The sequence below is a fragment of the Oryzias melastigma genome, linkage group LG18 (assembly GCF_002922805.2).
Source record: "Oryzias melastigma strain HK-1 linkage group LG18, ASM292280v2, whole genome shotgun sequence".
Lineage (NCBI taxonomy): Eukaryota > Metazoa > Chordata > Actinopteri > Beloniformes > Adrianichthyidae > Oryzias > Oryzias melastigma.
The window spans coordinates 6926558-6946354 of NC_050529.1; the positions used below are offsets into that span (position 1 = coordinate 6926558).

The window sequence follows — 19797 nt, forward strand, 5'->3', positions numbered from 1 at the left end:
TTTATACCTGAGAAAGTTGAAGAACCAATGACTTAGGTTCAATGTTCTTAGATATAACGATGTCTTCACTTTTTAGTTTCCCAAAACAGGTTTTGGATTTGGTAAAGATTGGACTTTAATATTGAATTGAAATAACGACCAAGCTTGAAACAAATACCACTTTCAGCTTTCTTTTATTATCACTTTTTAAAATAAATTATCAAGTTTTGACATATATTTAAGGTTCTAGTGAAGCTTCGGGCCGCACTGACCCACCCAGGAACCGAAGGACGGCGGAAATCAGGATTCGGCTCAGGTCTCTGAGGCGCAGTCATTGTAAAAAATCTGGAAGTTCTTGTCCACGTCCATCCTGCTTCTGAGGAACTTCTCCAGGTTCTTGAGAGGAACCTCAACCATGTGGTTGTTGACCCGATCGTTCAGCCCGTAGGCCCCAAACATGGGGAACTTGTAGCGCACGAAGTAGGGCGCGTTCTGGTCGAACTCGGTGCAGCAGTATGCCGACCACATGTACTCCGGGACGGCCACGCGCTCCAGGTTGTTGCGGCGGATGGTGTGGCCCGACGTGGTGACTCCGGTTACCACGAAGGCCTTGCCACGGCAGTAGTTGTTGAGGCGCCTTCGTATGAGGTCCTTGTGTTCGGCCCAGGGGCCCAGGTTGAACTCCCGGATCTGAGGGACCACGTTGGTCAGGGTGTAGGTGGAGGCTTTGTCCAGAGGGTCGGCCTGGTGTTCGTCTGGGTTCAGTTGGCCGCGCTCGTACTGAACCACGTCGGCGTAGTCTTCCAGAACCGCCTGAGTGTCCTCAAAGTTCATGTGCATTCCTGAGGACTGAGGGAAGGGCTCCATGTTGCTGCTGCTCTTGTCTGAGGCCAACTGTGGACAGGAGAGCGTTTAGATTTTCATTGAAGAAACACTCTGTCATACCGTAATTTCTCTTTAGACCAGGGATGTCAAACTGAATCGCACAAGGGGCCAAAATCCAAAACACACCTTAGGTTTCAGGCTGGACAGGATGAACATTTATTAAAAATTCTAGAACTACATTTTTAAAACTTTAAAACAGTAACTTTGTAACATAATTATGAATTAAGTATATAGTTTGAATACTAGTGTGAATGCTGTAAGCTGAATTTGGCCGCTGAAGATGCTAGTGCTGATAGCTGAAGATGCTGAAATTGATAGCTAAAAACACTGAAGTTGATAGCCAGCTAAAATATTAGTTGAATGCTAAATTAGCCTAAAAAAAAGAAAAAACTTTGGTTAGTTGAAACTGCTAGCATGTAGCTGAAATATTAGCTAAACTCCAAAACAGCCTAAAAAATCTTAGTAAATGCCAAAATAGTCCAAAATGTTAGCAGAATGACAATTTTTACAACTTTTAAAACTGTAACTTTTTTACATAATTATGAATAATAAAAAGACAGGAATATTATTGCAGAATAAATCAATTTAAACCTTAAATGACTTTTAATATTTTACTCTCAATAAAATATATATTTTGTCAAAATTATACTAGTTAGAAATAAGCGTAAGATAACATTGGGCCATTAATAACAATAAAATAAAATGATCTGGAGGGCCGGATAGAATTACCCGGAGGGCCGGATCCGGCCCCCGGGCCTTGACTTTGACACATGTGCTTTAGACACACTATCACCCATTGACTGTACAAAGGAACATAGCCGGGTGACCCCTCCCCCAAACTGTTCCAAACAGGAAGTACCCACTGGCTCCAAGGAGCCAAAATCCGATATACTTCTATAGAGAAATAACCAATGATTACAGTTCTCATATGGTATCACCAGAACCTTATGGTGTGTTCAGCAGTACCCTAACAAAAAATGTCAATACCCAAGTTTGTTTTAAGTCTACTTTTAGTTTACTTTTTTAGGCATTTATTAGAGATAAACTTAACAAGTTCATAAGTTCATGTTAAGTATACTAAATATTTTTGCCTATAATTCTTACTGCCCACAAACCTTTTCTTAATGGTACTTTCATAAAATATGAGTAAACTTGGAATTTATTGCCAGTAAACTAATAATTAGAAAGGTTACTTTAAGTATACTTATAAAAACTAAAAATGACCTAAGAAGTACACTCGCTAGTAAAGTGAGAGTATACTTTTTAAGTGTACTTGACACACTTTGAGAAATATACTTTTCTATTTTTAAGTATATTTTAAAACAAATACTTGAAGTATACATATTTTTGGTGAGGGTAATCCAAAAGGTAATTGCATGAGGAGTGGGGACGCGTTTCATAACTCTTTATAGAAGAAGTCAGATGGTCAAATTTGAGAAAACAAATATAAAGTTTCCTCAGTACTCCCTAACCGCTGAAAGACTTAATACGGTGGGACAATTCCTATTGGATTTAAGGGAACGGAATCGATTGAGCCCGAACCCACCTGAGGTTCAAACATCCATGGGAAGTCCACCTTCTTCTCCCCATCGGACTTCTTGAAGACGTAGGCAGAGTAGATGGGGATGTGTCGGCGTGCGTCGTACAGAGTGACGTAGCGCGGTTGATCCTCGTACCTCTGGCAGATCTTCTTGAAGGCGTTGGGGAAGTAGCCCCGTGGCGGGGTGCCCATGAACAGCGAGTCTTTGCAGCGCTCCACATGGTTGAAATCCCCCACCACGCCTGCCTGGACGCCCTGCAGGAACACACAGCTCAGGACGGTGAGAAGCAAGGCAGCAGCACCGCTTACAGATCCAGGTTCCATCGCTGCACTACAGTCGGTCTCAGCAACACCTGCAAGTCCTTCTCAGCTCGATCTCACCGAACATTTCCCTTCTTGCCTCATCTGTGCTGCAGAGAACCTAATCTCCCACTGTGGAGTCCTTTCCATATATTCAAATGGATGTATGGATGGTAGCAGCAGCTCTAAATGACTGAATGTTATCACCTTATCGATGTCCTCGTCCACGACTCTTACATGTGGTAGTGTAGACGTGTGTGGGACATTCAGCTTCATCCTTATCCTGCATTTATCCTCCATGACACGACACACTTTCATTTTGGTGATGTGTTTTGGACAGGTCGCCAGAGCCTTGACCTTCTAACAATCAAATCACGTTTGATTTTTGGCAGAAGATTGGACAACGATGGGCAAACCTGTCAAAATAAAAGCATGTTAAAGTCTAACGCTGCATTTTGCAAGTTCAAGCATCCACTTCCGATGAAAAGTCTATGGAAACGTGTTTCAAAACTCCCATGCTCACAAGTAGCTACGCAAGTTTTTGGGCTCTACGAGAACGCATTAAACCGGTTTAAACTTTGACCAATAAAGGACTCGGATTTGGTTTATGTGGTGCACTCGAACATGGCGACGAGCCCAACAACGTCTACGTTTTTTCCAAGTAAAGAGAACCAAGGCCACTCTCCTGACACAATACTAATCCATGTCCGCCATTGTAAGGACACTGAATCAAACCGTTTGCATTTAGTTTCCCAAACTTCATGATTTAAACCAGTTTGAAATATTTCACACAAAACCCCTTTCAAATGCAGGTGTCAGCCATGCGCTAGTAAAAACAAGTAGAAAGAGAAGAAGCCCCTCCTTGCTCGTCCAGTGTATAGGTCATGGGTGAAACGCCCATGACCTATACAGTGTTCAAGAACAAGCATTTAGCCCATGATGTATACACTGGACGTGCGTTCTTGCAAAGACACGCGTCCAGTGTATACAACACGGCTTTACCCCATAATATATACACTGGACGCATGTTCTTGAACGCATGTCTAGTGTAAATATCATGGACTAAGGGCGCGTTTAAGGACACACGTCCAGTGTATACAACACACGTTTAGCCTGTAATGTCTGCACTGGACGCGTGTTCTTGAATGCGTGTCCAGTGCATATATCATGGGTTAAAAGTGTGTTCAAGGGCATGCATCCAGTGTATACAACACGTGTTTAACCCATAATGTATACACTGGACACGTCTTCTTGAACATCCACTGCAAATATATTATATAAAGTAATTATTACCAACATATAAAGAAAGAACAATTAATTTGATCCAAAAAAAAAATAACATTTTTTAATTCTAAAATTGTCTATGATATGTTTCTCTGGTTTCAGTGAAGTGAAAATGAGTCAAAAATAAATCCTTTGAGTAATAATCTATGACTTGAATACTTAAAACATGAATCTATTACTACAAGACAGAAAGGGAGCAGCTGTCTGGTACATTCAGACTCCTGTAGTTGTAAGTCAAAATGCAAATTCTTCTTATCTTTTTCAAGGGAACCAAATGGGGCAGAAAGAAAAAAAGCTCTTTATGACTTTATTATGCAAATGATTTTCTTCCTGCCAGGTTTACCAATTACGTTTGGTTAAAATGTGTTTCTGCTGTTCATCAATGATGAAAGAAACTTCTTAAAAAACATGTAAAGATGCAAAGACGTGTGCAAAAATACTCACATGGTTTCTTTGCTGCTTATCACCTGTTTTATTAGAAAAACTCTTTTGATTTTCAACTTTTTCTTTCTTTTGATGTCCACAAGGAAACATAAACTATATTTTTTTAATTTTATATCAGTTTCTTTTATTAAAATTGCTAAACCAATTGATTTTTGCTTTTATGTTTGAAGATTTTTCAAAATTTAGACTGCAGGTTAAATACTCACTCTGATGAAAATTATGTTTTTTACATATTCTTGTGACATTTGTATGTATTGTATTGCAATTGTATTGTGTTATATCCCAAGATTGTACCGCTATATGTATTATATTGGGATACGTATCGTATCACGATACATCCTTAGACTGTACCATAATATGTATTGTATTGTGACACATATTGTATCGCGATACATCCTTAGACTGTACCACGATATATATTCTATTGTATATATTTTTTTGCTTCTTGTTGTGTCTTTGTTTGACACCTGCATAATTTGTCCAAAATTTCATTTTTTCCATATAAAGTTGCTAAAACTGTTTTTTTTATCTGCATAAAAGCCTTTGCAACAAATTAAACTATGAAAAGATAAAACAAAGAAAATACAGAACTTAATCTAATCTATTGCTAAAAACTAAAGAAATGTGTAACATTTATTTAACTTGGTTGATATAAAAAATGAGTCCCACATTTATTTCATTTGATATAATTCATTTTTATTTAAACACAATTTTAATTTAATTCTCTCTTAAGAAAATATTTTGGGTCGGTGAAAGCGCATTTGCTAGTAAAGATTCTTCACAACCTCTGAACCACTTTTGTTTTATACTTGTTTATATCACAAATCTTGATGACATCACATGTATTTTTGTACAAATATATCCTCATCAGGCTGCTGGTGGGGTACAGTCGCCTACAAATATCTGAAAGTCCTTGCTGAAGAACATCGTCTTCTCGAGGAAATCCTTCAGCTTCTGGACGGACATCTCCACCACATTGTTGTCTACGTCCTCGTTTAGGGCGTAGTGTGCAAAGGAAGGGAACTTGTGCCGCTCACCGTACGGCGTGTTGTGGTCAAAGTCGGTGCAGCAGTAAGCCGACCACACGTACTTGGGCACCGCAATGCGATCCAGGTTGTCCCGGCGGATCCTCGTTCCGGAAGTGGTGACACCGGTCACGATGTGAGCCGTGCCACGGCAGTAGTTGTTCAGCCTTTTGCGGACGATGTGCTCCTGTTTGCTCCAGACGATGTTGGTGAAAACAGGCACCATGGGAACCACGTTGGTGAGGGTGTAGGTGGAGGCTTTGTCGTCGAGCTCGTCCTGGTGCTCGTCTGGGTTCAGGGTGCCGCGCTCGTAATGTATGGCGTTGGTGTAATCGTCCAGGATCGCTTGGGAGTCCTCAAAGTTCATGTGTATGTATTTCCGTGGGAAGGGCTGCATCTCATCCGTTTCGGAAAGTGTTGACAACTGCGCAAAGAGAAAGACAACAGAGTATGAACACACATAACACTGTGAGGTAAAAGTTTACTGCTCAAACCGATTCTGAATCTACAACTACCATAACTTTTCTATGACCGTTTATGCAATTAATAAAATTCGGACAAATTTGCACATTGGTGGCTTTGCGCCAATATGCAACCCTTTGTGTTGTATCATGGCAAAGCCGGCATACTTTTCAGTTTTCTTCCCTTTTCAGATTCAGTTAGAATTACGTTAGTTGTGATATGCAACACTTTGCATAGCAAGACTTTGTGTTTCATATTATGCTTTGTGTTCTATATTGGCGCGAAGCTACTTTTCTCCATTTCAGAGTACATTCAGAAAGATGTTGATTGCGTAAACAGTTAAAGAGTTAACCAAAGAAAAGAAGGACAATCTGAAGCTTAAGCTCCGGTTTTAAATGGTTATTACTAGTGATGTCACTGGTGAAATCCAAACAACACATGCTCCTTGACCTACAGTAACTCTTCAACCAATTACACAATAATTCCAATGGATTCTGACGCAGATTAAAGGAGCTTTGCACAAGTATACAACACAAATAGACATGCTTTTGCTTTCGTCTGCTTCAGAATTCCTTGGAATTATGATAATTGCCCGAATCAGAATTCTTCCCCTGCCACTATGGGTATCCCTAAATTTAGCCCTAAAAACGGAGAGTTATGGAAAAAAGGAATCTTGAAATTTGGATGTCACTACTACTCAACAGCGCGACGCAGAACACCCTCACAGCGAAGGGCTCTGCTTCCCTCTGCCATGAGGGTTAGCCCTTAAAAGAACTATTTTGGACAGCCCTAGCACATGCCCATTGTAGGATCATTTGAAGTGGTAGAGTTGTCTGTAATACTTCAAATGCCCCTACAGTTGGAGGGATGGGGAGAAGCTGTTGGGGTAGGGGAAGAATTCGGATTCGGCCTTTGTACTTTATTCTATAACGGCGCAGACACTTTTCTATGCGTCAGAAGCAGTTGAGTTACATTAATCAGGTAAAAATGTTACTACTTTAACTCCTTACATATTAGTACAAAGCTGCTTTGCTGCGCTTCAGAATTCATTGGAGTTGCGTCAACTGAGGAATTACGGTAATTCAAAGAACGTCAACACTGGAGCTAAGCTAAAGGGTTAAAGCTCAAACTTTCAGAGTCAGCTCTCCAGCTTTCCTTACCTGAGGTTCGTACATCCAAGGAACGTCCACACATCTCTCCCCGTCCGTACGCTTAAAAGTGTAGGCAGAGTAAATGGGTATGCGATACTCGCTGTGGTACAGAGTCACATAGCGCGGTTTCTTGTTGTAAAATTGGCAAATGTAGCGCACAGGGTGGTGCTCCAGTCCTCTCGGCGGCGTCCCCATGTAGAGGAATGCTTTGCACTCCGGAGATAGCTCCTTTTCCACCCTGCATCTCACTGCAGACAGCAGCATGCTAACAAACAAAAGGCTAACGCTTAAACCTGATGCCATGATCTAAAGGAGGGTTCTAGCGAATAGTCCTCCAGTGAGCCGAGTCAGGTGTGACTTCACATCTGCCAGTGGAGCTCCAGTGGACCAGCGACCGTAGGTAATCAGGGTTCAGTATGCAAAGCAATGCACTCCTCACACCTCAGTTGATCCGCCCTCAGACAGAAGAGCAGGAATATTCATCAGGTTTCCTCACATCACTTAGAATTTTAGAGTCGCTTTGTAATAATATAGTTTAGTGTTTAGGTTTAGAAAATACAAAAGTACTCGCACCTTTATTGAAATGAAACAATCTTTCACACTGCACTTTTGAGAGTGGACCAAAGACTGACTCAGAAACAATTGGAAAAACTCCTAGAAGTGGTAATTCCTGAAACAAGAGGTACCTTAGAGGAAAAAAACCTAAAAGAAAATTATCAGTAGTTACTCAGCGATTGCACTTTTTTGTCTAAAAGACGGACACTATCCCTACCTGATGTAAACCTTTTTATACCAGCGACAGCAAAATAGCAAACGTTCTTTGAACTAACAACTCTTAAAACGTTTACGCAATTACGCTAAGCCCAATGGATTCTGATGCAGATTTGGTGAAAAGCTGTTTTTCTCTGCTTTAGAATGCATTGAAATTATGTCATTTGCTTAAAAAGTTTAAAAATGATGGTAGATCAAAAAATGTGAGGAGGGGGTTCAACATTTATTTTTTTTAAATCTTGCTAAATGGATTATCAAGTTTTATATTGTGTAACTACTATGTTACATTTTTTAGTGATGCAACTTAACCTAATTTTTTGATCATAATTGGTGTTTCATGTCCCACTCCAACCATCTTTTGATCTATTTTAAGTGTTACCAGTGGTCTTTTAATTCTAATTATGCCGTTTTAGCGACAATCAAAAAGCCTAATTTTTTTTAGGTCATAGTTTCTGCAGAGCGTCAGGAGTTTATTTGAAATGTACCTCTGAGTTGTGAGCGGGACCCAGTCCCCCCTTTCCTTTCCCCGTTACTGAGAGCTCTTTGTCTACACACTCTCCTGCTAGCTTATAGGCCCTCACACTCCAACCTAACATTACCAGTCCAAGAAAAAATCCTTAAATAATCCCGGACGAGCCCCCAATTATGCTTGGGAGCATAGAAACACACAATGGATGAAGTTTAAGGATTTTTATTTAATATATGAGAGGAGGGGAGGTGGAGACCAATGTTGGGCCAAAGGAATGAAATGAAAAGTTTTTCCTTTTGCTCATCCACAAAAAAACAGGATTTTACCGTACATACTGTCTTCTCCTGCTGCTAACAGTCCCAAAGTGGATAATCAAAGTTAATTTTGTGCTTCGTTTTTCTTAACCACGCTTTCTAGATAACCTAAGTCTACCTTAATTGTGTTCGCATAAAATGTTAGATTAAAAAAAATAATTTGTATCCTGTACCGCTGGAATAAAAGTATATGTACTGAAATGGTTGTTCTCTGTTCTTTTCTATTCATCCTTTCATGAAGATTGCCACCAATTATACATTGGTACAATAATATTTCTACCTTTTTGAATATTTTTTTCTATACTCTTCATTGTGTCATCATTTACAGAAGTCAAGACTTCCACTGATCTACATTTTAAATAACACACAGACAGCCACTTCGCATCCACTTCTATTCACTCTGCTGCTAACATATATATTGTAACCATTAATATTCAAATCAACTGCTTTCTTATCGTTTATCCATGTCTCAAAAACTTAGATTTACTTATTTTTTTTCTTTAGGTACAGTTAACCCTATGAAAATTATGAATTTGTGTTGCTATACTAATTGCCACCAGGTTTGTTCTTGTCAAGTCAGGCAGTGAACTTGACGAAATGGATTAAACTAGAGCCAAGAAGAGATATGAGAAATGATTTTAAATAATTATAGAAAATGAAGAATTTGTAGTAGACACATTTTTTTTATTGGAAATGTGAGTTTAATTAAGTCAAAACATATGAGTCGAGACTTTTTAACACTGTCTTCAAGTTCAAAAGTTAGGGGTCCTTCGTTCTTCTGGTTGTGGTTGGGTGACTGTCAAGTCTCTCCTCTTCTTCTTGAAGGTGTTTTCTGACAAACAGCCCTTATAAAAAACTGTCATCTCCTTCAAAATATCAGCCTGGTTCCTCAGAAAACTCTCCAGAGTCTTCAGTGGCACCTCGACCACGTTAAAGCCCACATGTTCATTCAGTGCGTAACCTCCGTAGCTTGGGAACATGAACCTGACCTCGTACGGGGAGTTACGGTCAAACCGCGGGCAGCAGTACGCCAGCCACAGGTGTTTTGGTGCCGTCATGCGGTCCCTGTTGTTTCGGCGGATGGAGATCCCCGGAAGAGTGACTCCCGTCACGATGAAGGACTTGCCATGGCAGAAGTTGTTCAGGCGTCGGCGGATGGTTTCTAAGTAGGGGTTCCAGGAGGAATCCAGGAAGTCTGTGATCAGTGGGACCACATTGGTCAAGGTGTAAGTGGAGGACTTGTCATCAGGCTCCGCTTGGTGCAGGTCGGGGTTGAGCGGAGCGCGTCTGTACTCCACCGCATCGGTGTAATCCTCCAACACCGCTTGACTGTCTTCTACCAGTGCTGGGATGTCTGCACTCAGAGGGAGAACCCTCATGTTCCCACCTTCATCTTCAGATGCCAACTGGAGGGAAAGGACAGAAATCTGGTGTTTATCATCTGTATTTTTCTCTTTTCATCAGACAAATCCATAAGAGGGAAAGTGACAAGATTTGGATGTTGGACGTCCCTTTGGTGTCCTGATAAAAGTTAGAATCATTGTATACCTAATGTCTTAGTCACATGCACCTGTACAGGGGTTGACCCATATGGTTGACGACTTCTCAAGAAGAGCTTAAGTATGTCTCGCAGGTCCTTACGATTCTTGTGACACCATGAAGGGACACCATCAAAATGGAACAAACCATTGCAATGCATGTGGTAAGTGTATCGTGAAACTTTTGCATAGATTGGGGGTGCCCAACCCTGGCCCTCAAGACCCTCAACCCTGCCTGTTTTCCAGTTCTCCCCGACCAGCTTGCTGATGATTTGTTGACTCCAGTGATTCCAAATCCTGATTGGCTGAACGCACCTGATTTAGGTTGTTTGCGTCAAGCTGTCCAGGGAGAGCTGGAAAACAGGGAGACTTAAGGGTTGGCCACTCCTGGTTGTTGTTGTTCACCTTTTGGCTCATCCCATTCAGGGTTGCTACAGCGAAACAGCACCCACTGCCCTTCCTGACACAACCCTGCATTCAAAAGTCACAGGGGAACCCAGTTAGGCAGCAGCATCAAGGGTCTTGCCCAAGGACCCAATCTGGATTAAGCTCAATGCACGCACTGGGGATTGAAGCCCTACACCCAGCCTACTGAGCCAACCAGCTGCTTGGTTGGCCACTCCTGGTAGGCTATAGCTATTGTATGTTGCTTGTGCTTATGATGTATGGAACAAAAGGGACAATTTTAGAATCTGCAATTAACCCATGAAGCATGTTTTTGGACTGTAGGAAGAAACCGGATTGCCTGGAGAAAAGCCGTACATGCACACCAAGAACATGCAAACTCCACATAGAAAAGATCCAAGCTGGGCCTTATCAATGTGAAGCAAGAGCACATACCGAAACTATTTGGACTGGACTAAGATTCATCTTCTCAGGTAAAAAGTTTGACGAAACTTAGACCGAAGTCACACCTGCCCTTAGGGGTGGATACGGGCTGTCTGTATGTGGCCCGCAGGTGTACTGCAGGAAATAGAAACATTGTAGACCGGTAAAGCAAAAATATTCATGGGCATTGTTTCTACGGACATCCTCTGAGCGACAGGTCATAGCAAATACTTATATAACACGTAAGAGTAGGTGAGTATCACCTGCACACCTCGTACATGGCAAATTTGTTTTCGCAAATCCAATTTGGGTACCGGTAATTTCATTGTCAATGGTAGATACCAATTTCATTACGTCCCGCAAGGTGGCCATGCAAACCTCAAGGAACCTGCAAAACACACCTGTGCTCCCCTTATGATGCAGCCGCTCCTCTCTACAACGCTCCATGCGTCCATACAACCCGAAACCTACTGAAACCCTTACATGTCGATCCACCATATAGATGCATTTGATTAAAGCTTTATTTGAACTCTGAAAGAACCAAAGTTCACACTCAAATTAACTATGGTGTATAATTTAAAGGAGTTATCATATTTATCTACTTTGAGCATACTACAAGACAAAGTGTTTAAGAGAAGCCCATCAGTTGTGGTCAAGGCCTATATCAAAGGGAGAGAAATTAACATTTTAATTTTGGGGGGGATATTTCTGCAAACTGCTTCCAGTTAGCAACACAGTGGCTTATTTTATTAAAAATTTTAGTCCAACTGGAGAGAAATTCAAACTTTAGAAAACTGTTTTGCTAAAAATTGATTAATCTCTGGATAAATAATTGTCTTCTTTCTACCTGAGGTTCATACATCCACGGTGTGTCCACTCTCTTCTGCCCATCCGACTTCTTGAAAACATAGGCGGAGTAGAGCGGGAGACGGTGACCACGGTCGTACAGCGTGGCGTACCGCTGTTTATCGCCGTACGTCTGGCAGATCGTCTTTAAATTTGACCCCCTGATCCCTGCAGGGGGAGTTTGCATGTAGAAGAACTGGCTGCAGTCCTTGAAGCTGTTGGACACAGTGGCGCTCCCCAGACAGAAGACTCTCAGCAGGCAGAAGGACAGCATGTAAAACAAATGCATCTTTACTCAGCAGGAAAACAAGAGGCCCGTCACAGAAAGCCCTGCAACTTGAGAAAATCCATGTTTTAGCTTTTCCTGTACAGTGATGTTCTCCATTTGTGTTGCTCTTGCTGGCTTGTGACAGTTGGACTCCATGCAAAGCAGCAGCGGTTCAAAGTAGATCTATTGGCTCGTGGCTTATCTGCCATTCCCTTCTGCATGTGCGTAACAGCATTTAATCGTTTCTATAGTTACGCTCACGTTCTAGATTTGTGCAAATGTTCACATTTTTACTCAGTTTTGCTTTCAGTTGCAATACAAAAAGTTTGCTTGTTCCTTTGATATAATGTAAGAATTCACATTTGGTTCCAAATTGTCTATAGTGGAGCATATTGATTGTATGTTATTCCTATTGTCAAAGAAAAGGTAAAGTAAAGGATAATTAAGGACGGTTTAATAAGTGAACTTGTTGAAATATAATTTTCTGATTTAGAATCTGATTTTATGGTGAAGTATGAATGCACATAAAAGGAATTTGACTTTAGTAACTTATGGTCTCACATGCAAAGACAACACAAAACTTAAATAAATAGCTGTAAAAAATACATTATATATATATATATTATATCTATATATATATAGTATATATATAATGTATTTTATATATTTTATATATGTATATATACTCTATATATATATATATATACATAGTAACCTCCCATGTTTGCAGGGGTTAGGGACCGGAGTCATCCGCGAATTCGCCAAATTTGCAAATACGGAGAATCCCCCACCCCCAAAGGATGTCTGCTATCAGTCCATACTAATCAAGAGCACTTCTGATCATGCTTTTTAAAACATTTATTAAAAAACATTGGAGTATTACTCAACATAGTTTTTCTTTATTTTAAATTCAGAACAAAAGCCACAGCTGCAGCGACACTGTACTTTATTTCTCAGATCTCTCCATGCCTTAAAACCAGTAGCATGTGTTTCCTTCTTCATAAAAAAGCATCTGCTCCGGATGATATTCATCCTTTGCAATTATCTTCTTCACCAAATCAGAATTTTTTTTTTGTGCCGCTTCTCAGTCAGCTTATGCCATTTCTCCATGAAGGGGCATGGAGGAGAGGGCGCTCGACGGGGCTCCGCACCACCTCCTTCAAACGCAAAAAATTCCCACAAGTGTCTTGAGTTGTCAAAATTTTTTGGATGAACCGGAAGAGTTGCATGACTGGAAAAAAAAAAAACAAGAATATGCGAAACTGCGAATAAAGAATCGTGAATACGTGGGGGAAACTACATGTACATATATAGACATATAAGTATAAGTAAGTATTTGAACACCGTGATTTTGTAGAAATCATGGAAATCTTTATCTATCAGTGCATGTCCATTGTGACAGACACAATCTAAAAAGAAAATCTAGAAGTCACATTGTATGATTTAAACAAAAATATTTGTATGCTACTGCTCTAAATACATATTTGACACCTGGGAAAATCAGTGTTAATATTCGGCACAGTAGCCTTTGTTTATGATTACACAGGTCAAGCGTTTCCTGCAGTTTTTCATAAGGTTTGCACAAGCTGCAGGAGGGATTTTGGCCCACTGCTCCACATAGATCTTCTCTAGATCAGTCAGGTTACTGGGATGAGAAAGAGTTTGAACCTTTACTAAAATAGTCTAATGATACAGAATGAAATAAAAAAAACAATCCAAAAAAATTGAATAAAGGTATATTTTTACATTAAAACGCTTACTTGTTTCAAATCTAGACTTTTCTGTCGTCGCACTTTTTTGCATAGCTGTTGATTCGTTTCTAAATTTTGAGATCTTATCAGACTTTTCTTTGCAGAATGAGCTCTCTAAAACAAAGTGGTGGTCTGATCCGATCATTCTTCAGGCCAGATATGGGTTTGTGCTCGCGGCTGACAGTCTCTCTGAATGCAGAGATGCTTCCTGTTATTGCCACATGTTTTTTTTTTGTTCTTTTTTCACACCGTCAGCAAATGAATAACACTGCTGCCTTACAGCTACGGGGGGAGGAAAGGGGCCTCCGTCACATCTGTGGTTTTACTTATCAAGCCACAATCGTAAAAAAAGCCCCTGCTAGATCTGAAAGCTACGAAAATATAACTTCAGATGAAGAAAAAGACACTCATAAATGCTGTTGCTGTTTAAATAATTCAAAAAAGAAAAGTGAAAACAGAGGATTACCTTCATTTCTTCAGTCAAATTAAAGTATTGTCGTTGGTTTAACACGAATTATGCTAGTAGTATTTAGAACACGAATGTAAAGTGATTAGATCAAACAAGTAAATCAGTACTGTCATGTTGAAGTTTCCTGCTGGTGGACAGATGAGAAAATCCTGAATGTCTGGATTGACTTGTTGGTAGTAGTAGGGCAAAAGGAAGCACTGATACATTTTACCTGCATGTGTCACCTAAAATTAATAATACTTACAGTTTTAAGTGCAATGTTTTATATAAACTTCAATTTTCCCAAACTTACACATTTACACTTGAGGGACAATGTTGGTTGACCAATCAATCTTTGAAGCATGGGAGGAGAACATACAAACTCCACATCAGGATTTTAACCAGGAACTTCTCGTAGTGAGGCTAGAGTGCTAACCACTACACCACTGTGCAGCCTTCTTATATAAACTTTGTCAGGAAATATTTTAAGTTAAAGTAAAGTGTAAACATTAAAAATAGATTTTTTTCTTGGTTTCTCAAACTGACCTGCATAAACTTAGAGCTGCATGGTGGTGTAGTGGTTTGCATTCTCAACTGTTCTCCAATGGTTCAAATCCCGACTGGTTCCTTTTCAGAGTGGAGTTTGCATGTTCTGCCCGTGGTTCCTTATATAGGCTCCAGCAACGTTTTGACCCCAAAAGGACTCTTTCCTTGTATTTCAAAAAGAAAATGTTTGTTTACTAAGTTTCAAGTTCGGTTACTTGTGGTGTTCCTCAGGGGTCAGTGTTAAGACCCAAGATATATTTTTTTGTTATGTGCAGCTCACAAGTTGATTCAGGTAATTTGGTTTGGTGGTGAAACAATTGTTTTCTGCTCTGCTGACAATTTATAATATCTACTGTACATAGCTATGTGTATGTATGAGTTCTGAACATATTTATCATGACTTTTATATAGTGATACATATTTTAATGACATTTTAGCTTTTAACTCATATTTATATTTTTAAATCTGTATTTATATTTTCAAATCTTTTATCATCTATCTTTTACCTTTTAGTAGTTTCAAAATATCACAAACCATGAAGTACATTTAATTAAAACACAATATAATGATTGTCTGAGAGTGCAAAAACAGAAACAAATATTAGCTTGATGGAGGTTATAGAGAAAAAAAAAACACTCCTGAGACATCAAGAAACAGTGTGGTTAAAACAAAGTTAAACTTTTTTTCACTTTTCCTGGTGCAGCGGATCTTTAAACAGACTCTTCTTGTGGCAAACAATTTACATTTAGAGACAAAAAGTGTTGACAATTGCAGATTTTATGAAAATTTTTCAGAAAAAATATCATATTTAGAAGAAACCTTCAGTAAAATGGAAGGAAGGAAGGAAGAAAAGGGCAGACGCACAGACTGGTGGGTGGATGGATGGAATGATAAAAGGAAGGAAGGAAAGACAGGCAGACTATTGGACCGATGGATGAACAGAAGGAAGGGATGGATAGAAGAAAGGACCGATGGATGGATGGACAGAGGGAAAGGATGGATGAAAGGAAGGATGGCTGGATGGATAGATGAAAGGAAAGACAGACACGCACAGACGAAAGAAAGGATGGATGGAAGGATAAAAGGAAGAAGGAAGGGATTGATGGATGGAAGGATAGACAGACAGATGGACAGATGGATGGGTAGATGGATGGACTGACTGCAGAAGAATGAAAGGAAGGAAGGAATGGCAGACAGACTGACACACCAAAAGACCAATGAATGGACGTAAGGAAGGATGGATGGACAGAGGGAAGGAGGAAAGGTTGGTGGATGGAAGGAAAGACAGACAGACACGTACAGACGAAAGGAAGGATGGATGGATGGTCAGACGGACCGATGGATGGAAGGATGGATGAACAGAGGGATGAAAGACTTACACGTACGGACATATGGATGGATAGAAGCAAGGATGGATGGAAGGAAGGATGAAGAGAGGGAAAGATGGATGGAAGAATGAAGGGAAGGAAAGATGGACAGAGAGACCAATAGGTGGATGGAAGGAAAATAGAATGTTGCCATATAAACATTGTACCCAGTTGAGTTGGAGCTGTTAAAATTGCGGACTGTCAAATCAAACCCCAATAATGTCTGAGGTTTCACATATGTTTAGTATTATAGCAAATAAATGCTGTTTTTAATTTGATTTTTATTTTCTAATCATATAAAGTCAACTATTATAAATGTATTTAACATTTTGTTTTATGTTGTTCAACAGCGTCCTCTGCTGATTACCCATAATCCCTCGCTCCTTACACTCCTTACAAAGTCACGGCTCCTAAACGACCCCCGAATACAACTTTGCCGGAGCAGAAACGACTATGCACCACTAACTGTGTCGTTTTCTCCCCGTCCGGACCCCGAAACAGCCGCGTCGGTCGGTCGTTCGGTCGGGGCTCCGGCAAACAGGGGTGTGTTTGCTCTGCTCCCACATTGGCTCGCGGCTTGTCAACGTCCGAGTCACGTGGTGCCACAGGGGCGGCCATGTTTCCGAAACACAAACAACAAGAGGAGCAGCGATTGGGAGCTAGCAGACACAAACTGATACGCAGCAGCGACCGTTGGAGGCGAAGGGGGAAAGAATAATAAATATAAGACACAGAGCACGACTTTCTAAAAAGCGATTTTTCTGTCTAATGAATACGTTTACAGTGTTTAAAGAGACCAATGCATACTGATATCTTGGCTGTAGACGCGCCGAGACGAGCAGTCTGGTAGCTACAAACAGAAGGTAAGCCATGTTGCAGCTTTTTTTTCCTCTCTTGTGCTAGCGCTAGCTAGGCTAACGCTAGCTAATGTCCACCGCTGCAGCCTGATGGAATGTTTCCGCCGCGCGGGCAGAAATGGCGCACATCGCGATGCGTCTGCGTGCCCTTTTCATTGCACGTCGGAGATTTTATTTGCAGCACGCGCGTAAAGCGGGGCGGAGGTGATCGTCCTCAGATCTGCGAAGCAGGCCGGGAGTCTGAGCCCAACACTCCGCCCCCCTCCGCCATCATATCTGCTGTTATTTGAACTTCCGAGCCAGAGGCCTAGTCACCAGCAGCCCTCCATGCTAGCTCTGCTAGCTCCGTTCCCCCTTGTTTTCAAAACCGAATTGCGATATTTTCCCGAAATGTTTGTCGTGTTGTTTGGTGTTTACGTGTTAAATTAGCTTGTTTTATTGACCAGGAAATGATTAAATGTGTACATTGATGGAGTTCACTGCGGCTAACAGAAGCTCCTCCAGCCGTATTTATGTTAGCCACCGTGAATTTAGCATTTTTAAACGAGTGGGGAAGCTAGAAGTTATACGAGAAATAATATTAAACGAGATAGGTGTGCCTGCAAAATAAATTCGTTGTGATATGACTTTTAGAAAATTAAAATGGGGGTAAATGTGATTTTTACCCCTTAAATATCAATTAAAAGTACATTAAAATGTTATTTTTTAAGTATATCCACCATTGCAATACCATTTTGATTCGTTTTAATTGCTTAATTTGTAAATTTGGATGCACGTGTGCTTCAAAACGGCTCTTTTTGAGCCTAGATTGATCTAATCTTGGCTAAATTTTGTAAGGAAATCTGATTAAAAACATGCCAAGAACGGTGTTTCACTATAGTATTTTTGGTTTAAATTTGTGATATTATAGCTAAATTTAGATTTTTTTTTTAGGTAAGAAACAAAAAGCCCAAGCATAAAATTATTACAAAATTGCATTAATATATATATATAGAGAGAGAGAGAGAGAAAGAGAGAGCTTACAAACACATAAATGTTCTGAGCATAGAAAACTGCTATTTACTGCTCCTGGTAACCAAGTTGGACTTTTTGCTTTTTGTCTAAATGAATCAATCTGAGCATCTTAATACTAGAGTCATAACTTCCTGAATTTATTTGGTGTTGCTCAACGTTATTCATGACGCACTGCTGGTTGCAAAAACGTCGGGGAAGATGTTGCTTTAGTTTGACACAATAATGGGCTCTTCTTGCTGATTCTTGCAGAAAGCAATGCATAATATTTGGGTTGATTCAATTATTTGGATTGATTTTTGTCTCACACTTTAAAATGATTACCCCCCTACATGATCCAGCTTTAATATCAGACTGTTAAGACTGCAGTGTTGTTGTGGATGCACTAACCAGAACGGTTATCGGTTAATGAGACTGATGGGAAAATGTATGGACACATAAGATAGACTTAAAGATAAATTTCACTTTAAATTTTATCGAAAAAATCCACTTGTTTGGTTTGCTTTCCTGCACTTTTTAGAGAAAATCTAAGACTTTCCCAAAACTTCTAAGAAAAAAAAAGTTTTTTCCCATTTGTGGGTGATTATGGACAGCATTAAAATATGACCACAAAACCATATGAGAAACTGTAAGTCTTCTGGCTATCATATACTTATAAACTCTTTACATTATTGCTAAACAATAAAAAAAACTTTTAAAAAGTATAACATTTACTTAAGCTTTAAAATAATCAGAATATTTTTAAATCTGTTGCTCTTTTTCGTTTAAGTCTGTGTATTTATATCCAGCGCATGAACATCAGTTAGTGGTTTGTGGTATCTAAGTGTGTCAGTGGAGCCGGATCTTCACATTTACAGTTGGTGTTTTTAGAGCTGTTCTGTCCTCTGAAACCAAAGATGATCCGATCATTTCAGAAAGCTAAAATACTCAGATTTAATTTTATTTGTATATATACAAACAGAATAAAGGATAGAAGTGGTAAAGGAAAAATAACTAAACAGAAAATATTTTTGTGTTTGTTTTAAACTTTGGACTCATATCTTCAAATACATCTCACTGACAATATAAAGGTTTGTGATTGGCTGTGTGGATTGGAGTTGCCTCACCTTTTATAGCTGTATACCATAAAGTCACTGTAAGTTTGTAAACAGTACTGACAGGTTACAGTTTTTGTTGATTTTATAAGTAAACATTAAAGCTGCATTTTATTTAAAAGTGACACTTTTCTTCTGCAACCAGCATTTTAATTTTAATTGCACAAAATGTGAATGCTCTAAATATGTTAAACGTCATTTTTCCCCTCAAAAAAGACCTGTGGTTGATTCATGGTGGAATGCTTTGACATGAAAAGTACTACTAATAGTTAGACACCATAGAAGAAGAAACAGCAGGAGCGAGAAGAGCTGCGACAAAAACCGAATGGGCTACCAAAAACAAAGTATGGCATCTTGTATTAAAAAAGGTGATTTTGTTGTTAAGTATTTTTAACTTAGAAAATACTTTTTGGTTGTTTAGCCTCGTAAAGACCTGCATTGTACAGCAGTGGCTTTCTAAAGTCATCGCAACATCCGAAATTTGTAATTGCAGCAGCCATGTTGTTTTTACTTATATTAGCTGTAAACGTTCAGACATGAAAGTGTACTAAATACACTCTAATGTTTTTGATTATTTTCTTTCTCAATACAATGATCACTCTATATATTTTTCTCCTTT

General features: G+C 39.7%; 4 protein-coding genes across 4 annotated transcripts in view; 1 reads left to right on the forward strand and 3 right to left on the reverse strand.

The window, feature by feature from the left end:
• Positions 1-113: 113 nt before the first annotated feature.
• Positions 114-3645, reverse strand: si:dkey-85k7.10 (endonuclease domain-containing 1 protein). The gene is made up of 2 exons (XM_024287816.2): positions 2411-3645; positions 114-873 (listed from the first exon to the last, which is right to left on the reverse strand). The coding sequence occupies exons 1-2, from the start codon at positions 2726-2728 to the stop codon at positions 292-294; spliced, it is 900 nt and encodes a 299-aa protein (XP_024143584.1). The 5' UTR covers positions 2729-3645; the 3' UTR covers positions 114-291.
• Positions 3646-5181: 1536 nt separating this feature from the next.
• On the reverse strand, positions 5182-7690 carry LOC118600042 (endonuclease domain-containing 1 protein-like). Its single transcript, XM_036216637.1, has 2 exons — positions 7080-7690; positions 5182-5881 (listed from the first exon to the last, which is right to left on the reverse strand). The coding sequence occupies exons 1-2, from the start codon at positions 7371-7373 to the stop codon at positions 5300-5302; spliced, it is 876 nt and encodes a 291-aa protein (XP_036072530.1). The 5' UTR covers positions 7374-7690; the 3' UTR covers positions 5182-5299.
• Positions 7691-9293: 1603 nt separating this feature from the next.
• On the reverse strand, positions 9294-15890 carry si:dkey-85k7.11 (endonuclease domain-containing 1 protein). Its single transcript, XM_024287811.2, has 2 exons — positions 11838-15890; positions 9294-10030 (listed from the first exon to the last, which is right to left on the reverse strand). Exons 1-2 carry the CDS (start codon positions 12123-12125, stop codon positions 9377-9379), a joined length of 942 nt encoding a protein of 313 aa, XP_024143579.2. The 5' UTR covers positions 12126-15890; the 3' UTR covers positions 9294-9376.
• Positions 15891-16129: 239 nt separating this feature from the next.
• gigyf1a (GRB10 interacting GYF protein 1a) overlaps positions 16130-19797 on the forward strand; it is a gene marked incomplete in the record, with an annotated part of 26936 nt that continues 23268 nt past the window's right edge. The window contains 1 exon segment of the mRNA XM_024287810.2: positions 16130-17079.

What these genes read in the sequence shown, in the direction of transcription:
- si:dkey-85k7.10 (XM_024287816.2), bottom strand. Translation starts at nt 2,728, where the DNA reads ATGGAACCTGGATCTGTAAGCGGTGCTGCTGCCTTGCTTCTCACCGTC. An exon ending in CATGGATGTTTGAACCTCAG is followed by an intron (nt 874 to 2,410) that starts GTGGGTTCGGGC and finishes TCCTGTCCACAG; the next exon opens with TTGGCCTCAGACAAGAGCAG.
- LOC118600042 (XM_036216637.1), bottom strand. Translation starts at nt 7,373, where the DNA reads ATGGCATCAGGTTTAAGCGTTAGCCTTTTGTTTGTTAGCATGCTGCTG. An exon ending in CTTGGATGTACGAACCTCAG is followed by an intron (nt 5,882 to 7,079) that starts GTAAGGAAAGCT and finishes CTCTTTGCGCAG; the next exon opens with TTGTCAACACTTTCCGAAAC.
- si:dkey-85k7.11 (XM_024287811.2), bottom strand. Translation starts at nt 12,125, where the DNA reads ATGCATTTGTTTTACATGCTGTCCTTCTGCCTGCTGAGAGTCTTCTGT. An exon ending in CGTGGATGTATGAACCTCAG is followed by an intron (nt 10,031 to 11,837) that starts GTAGAAAGAAGA and finishes CTTTCCCTCCAG; the next exon opens with TTGGCATCTGAAGATGAAGG.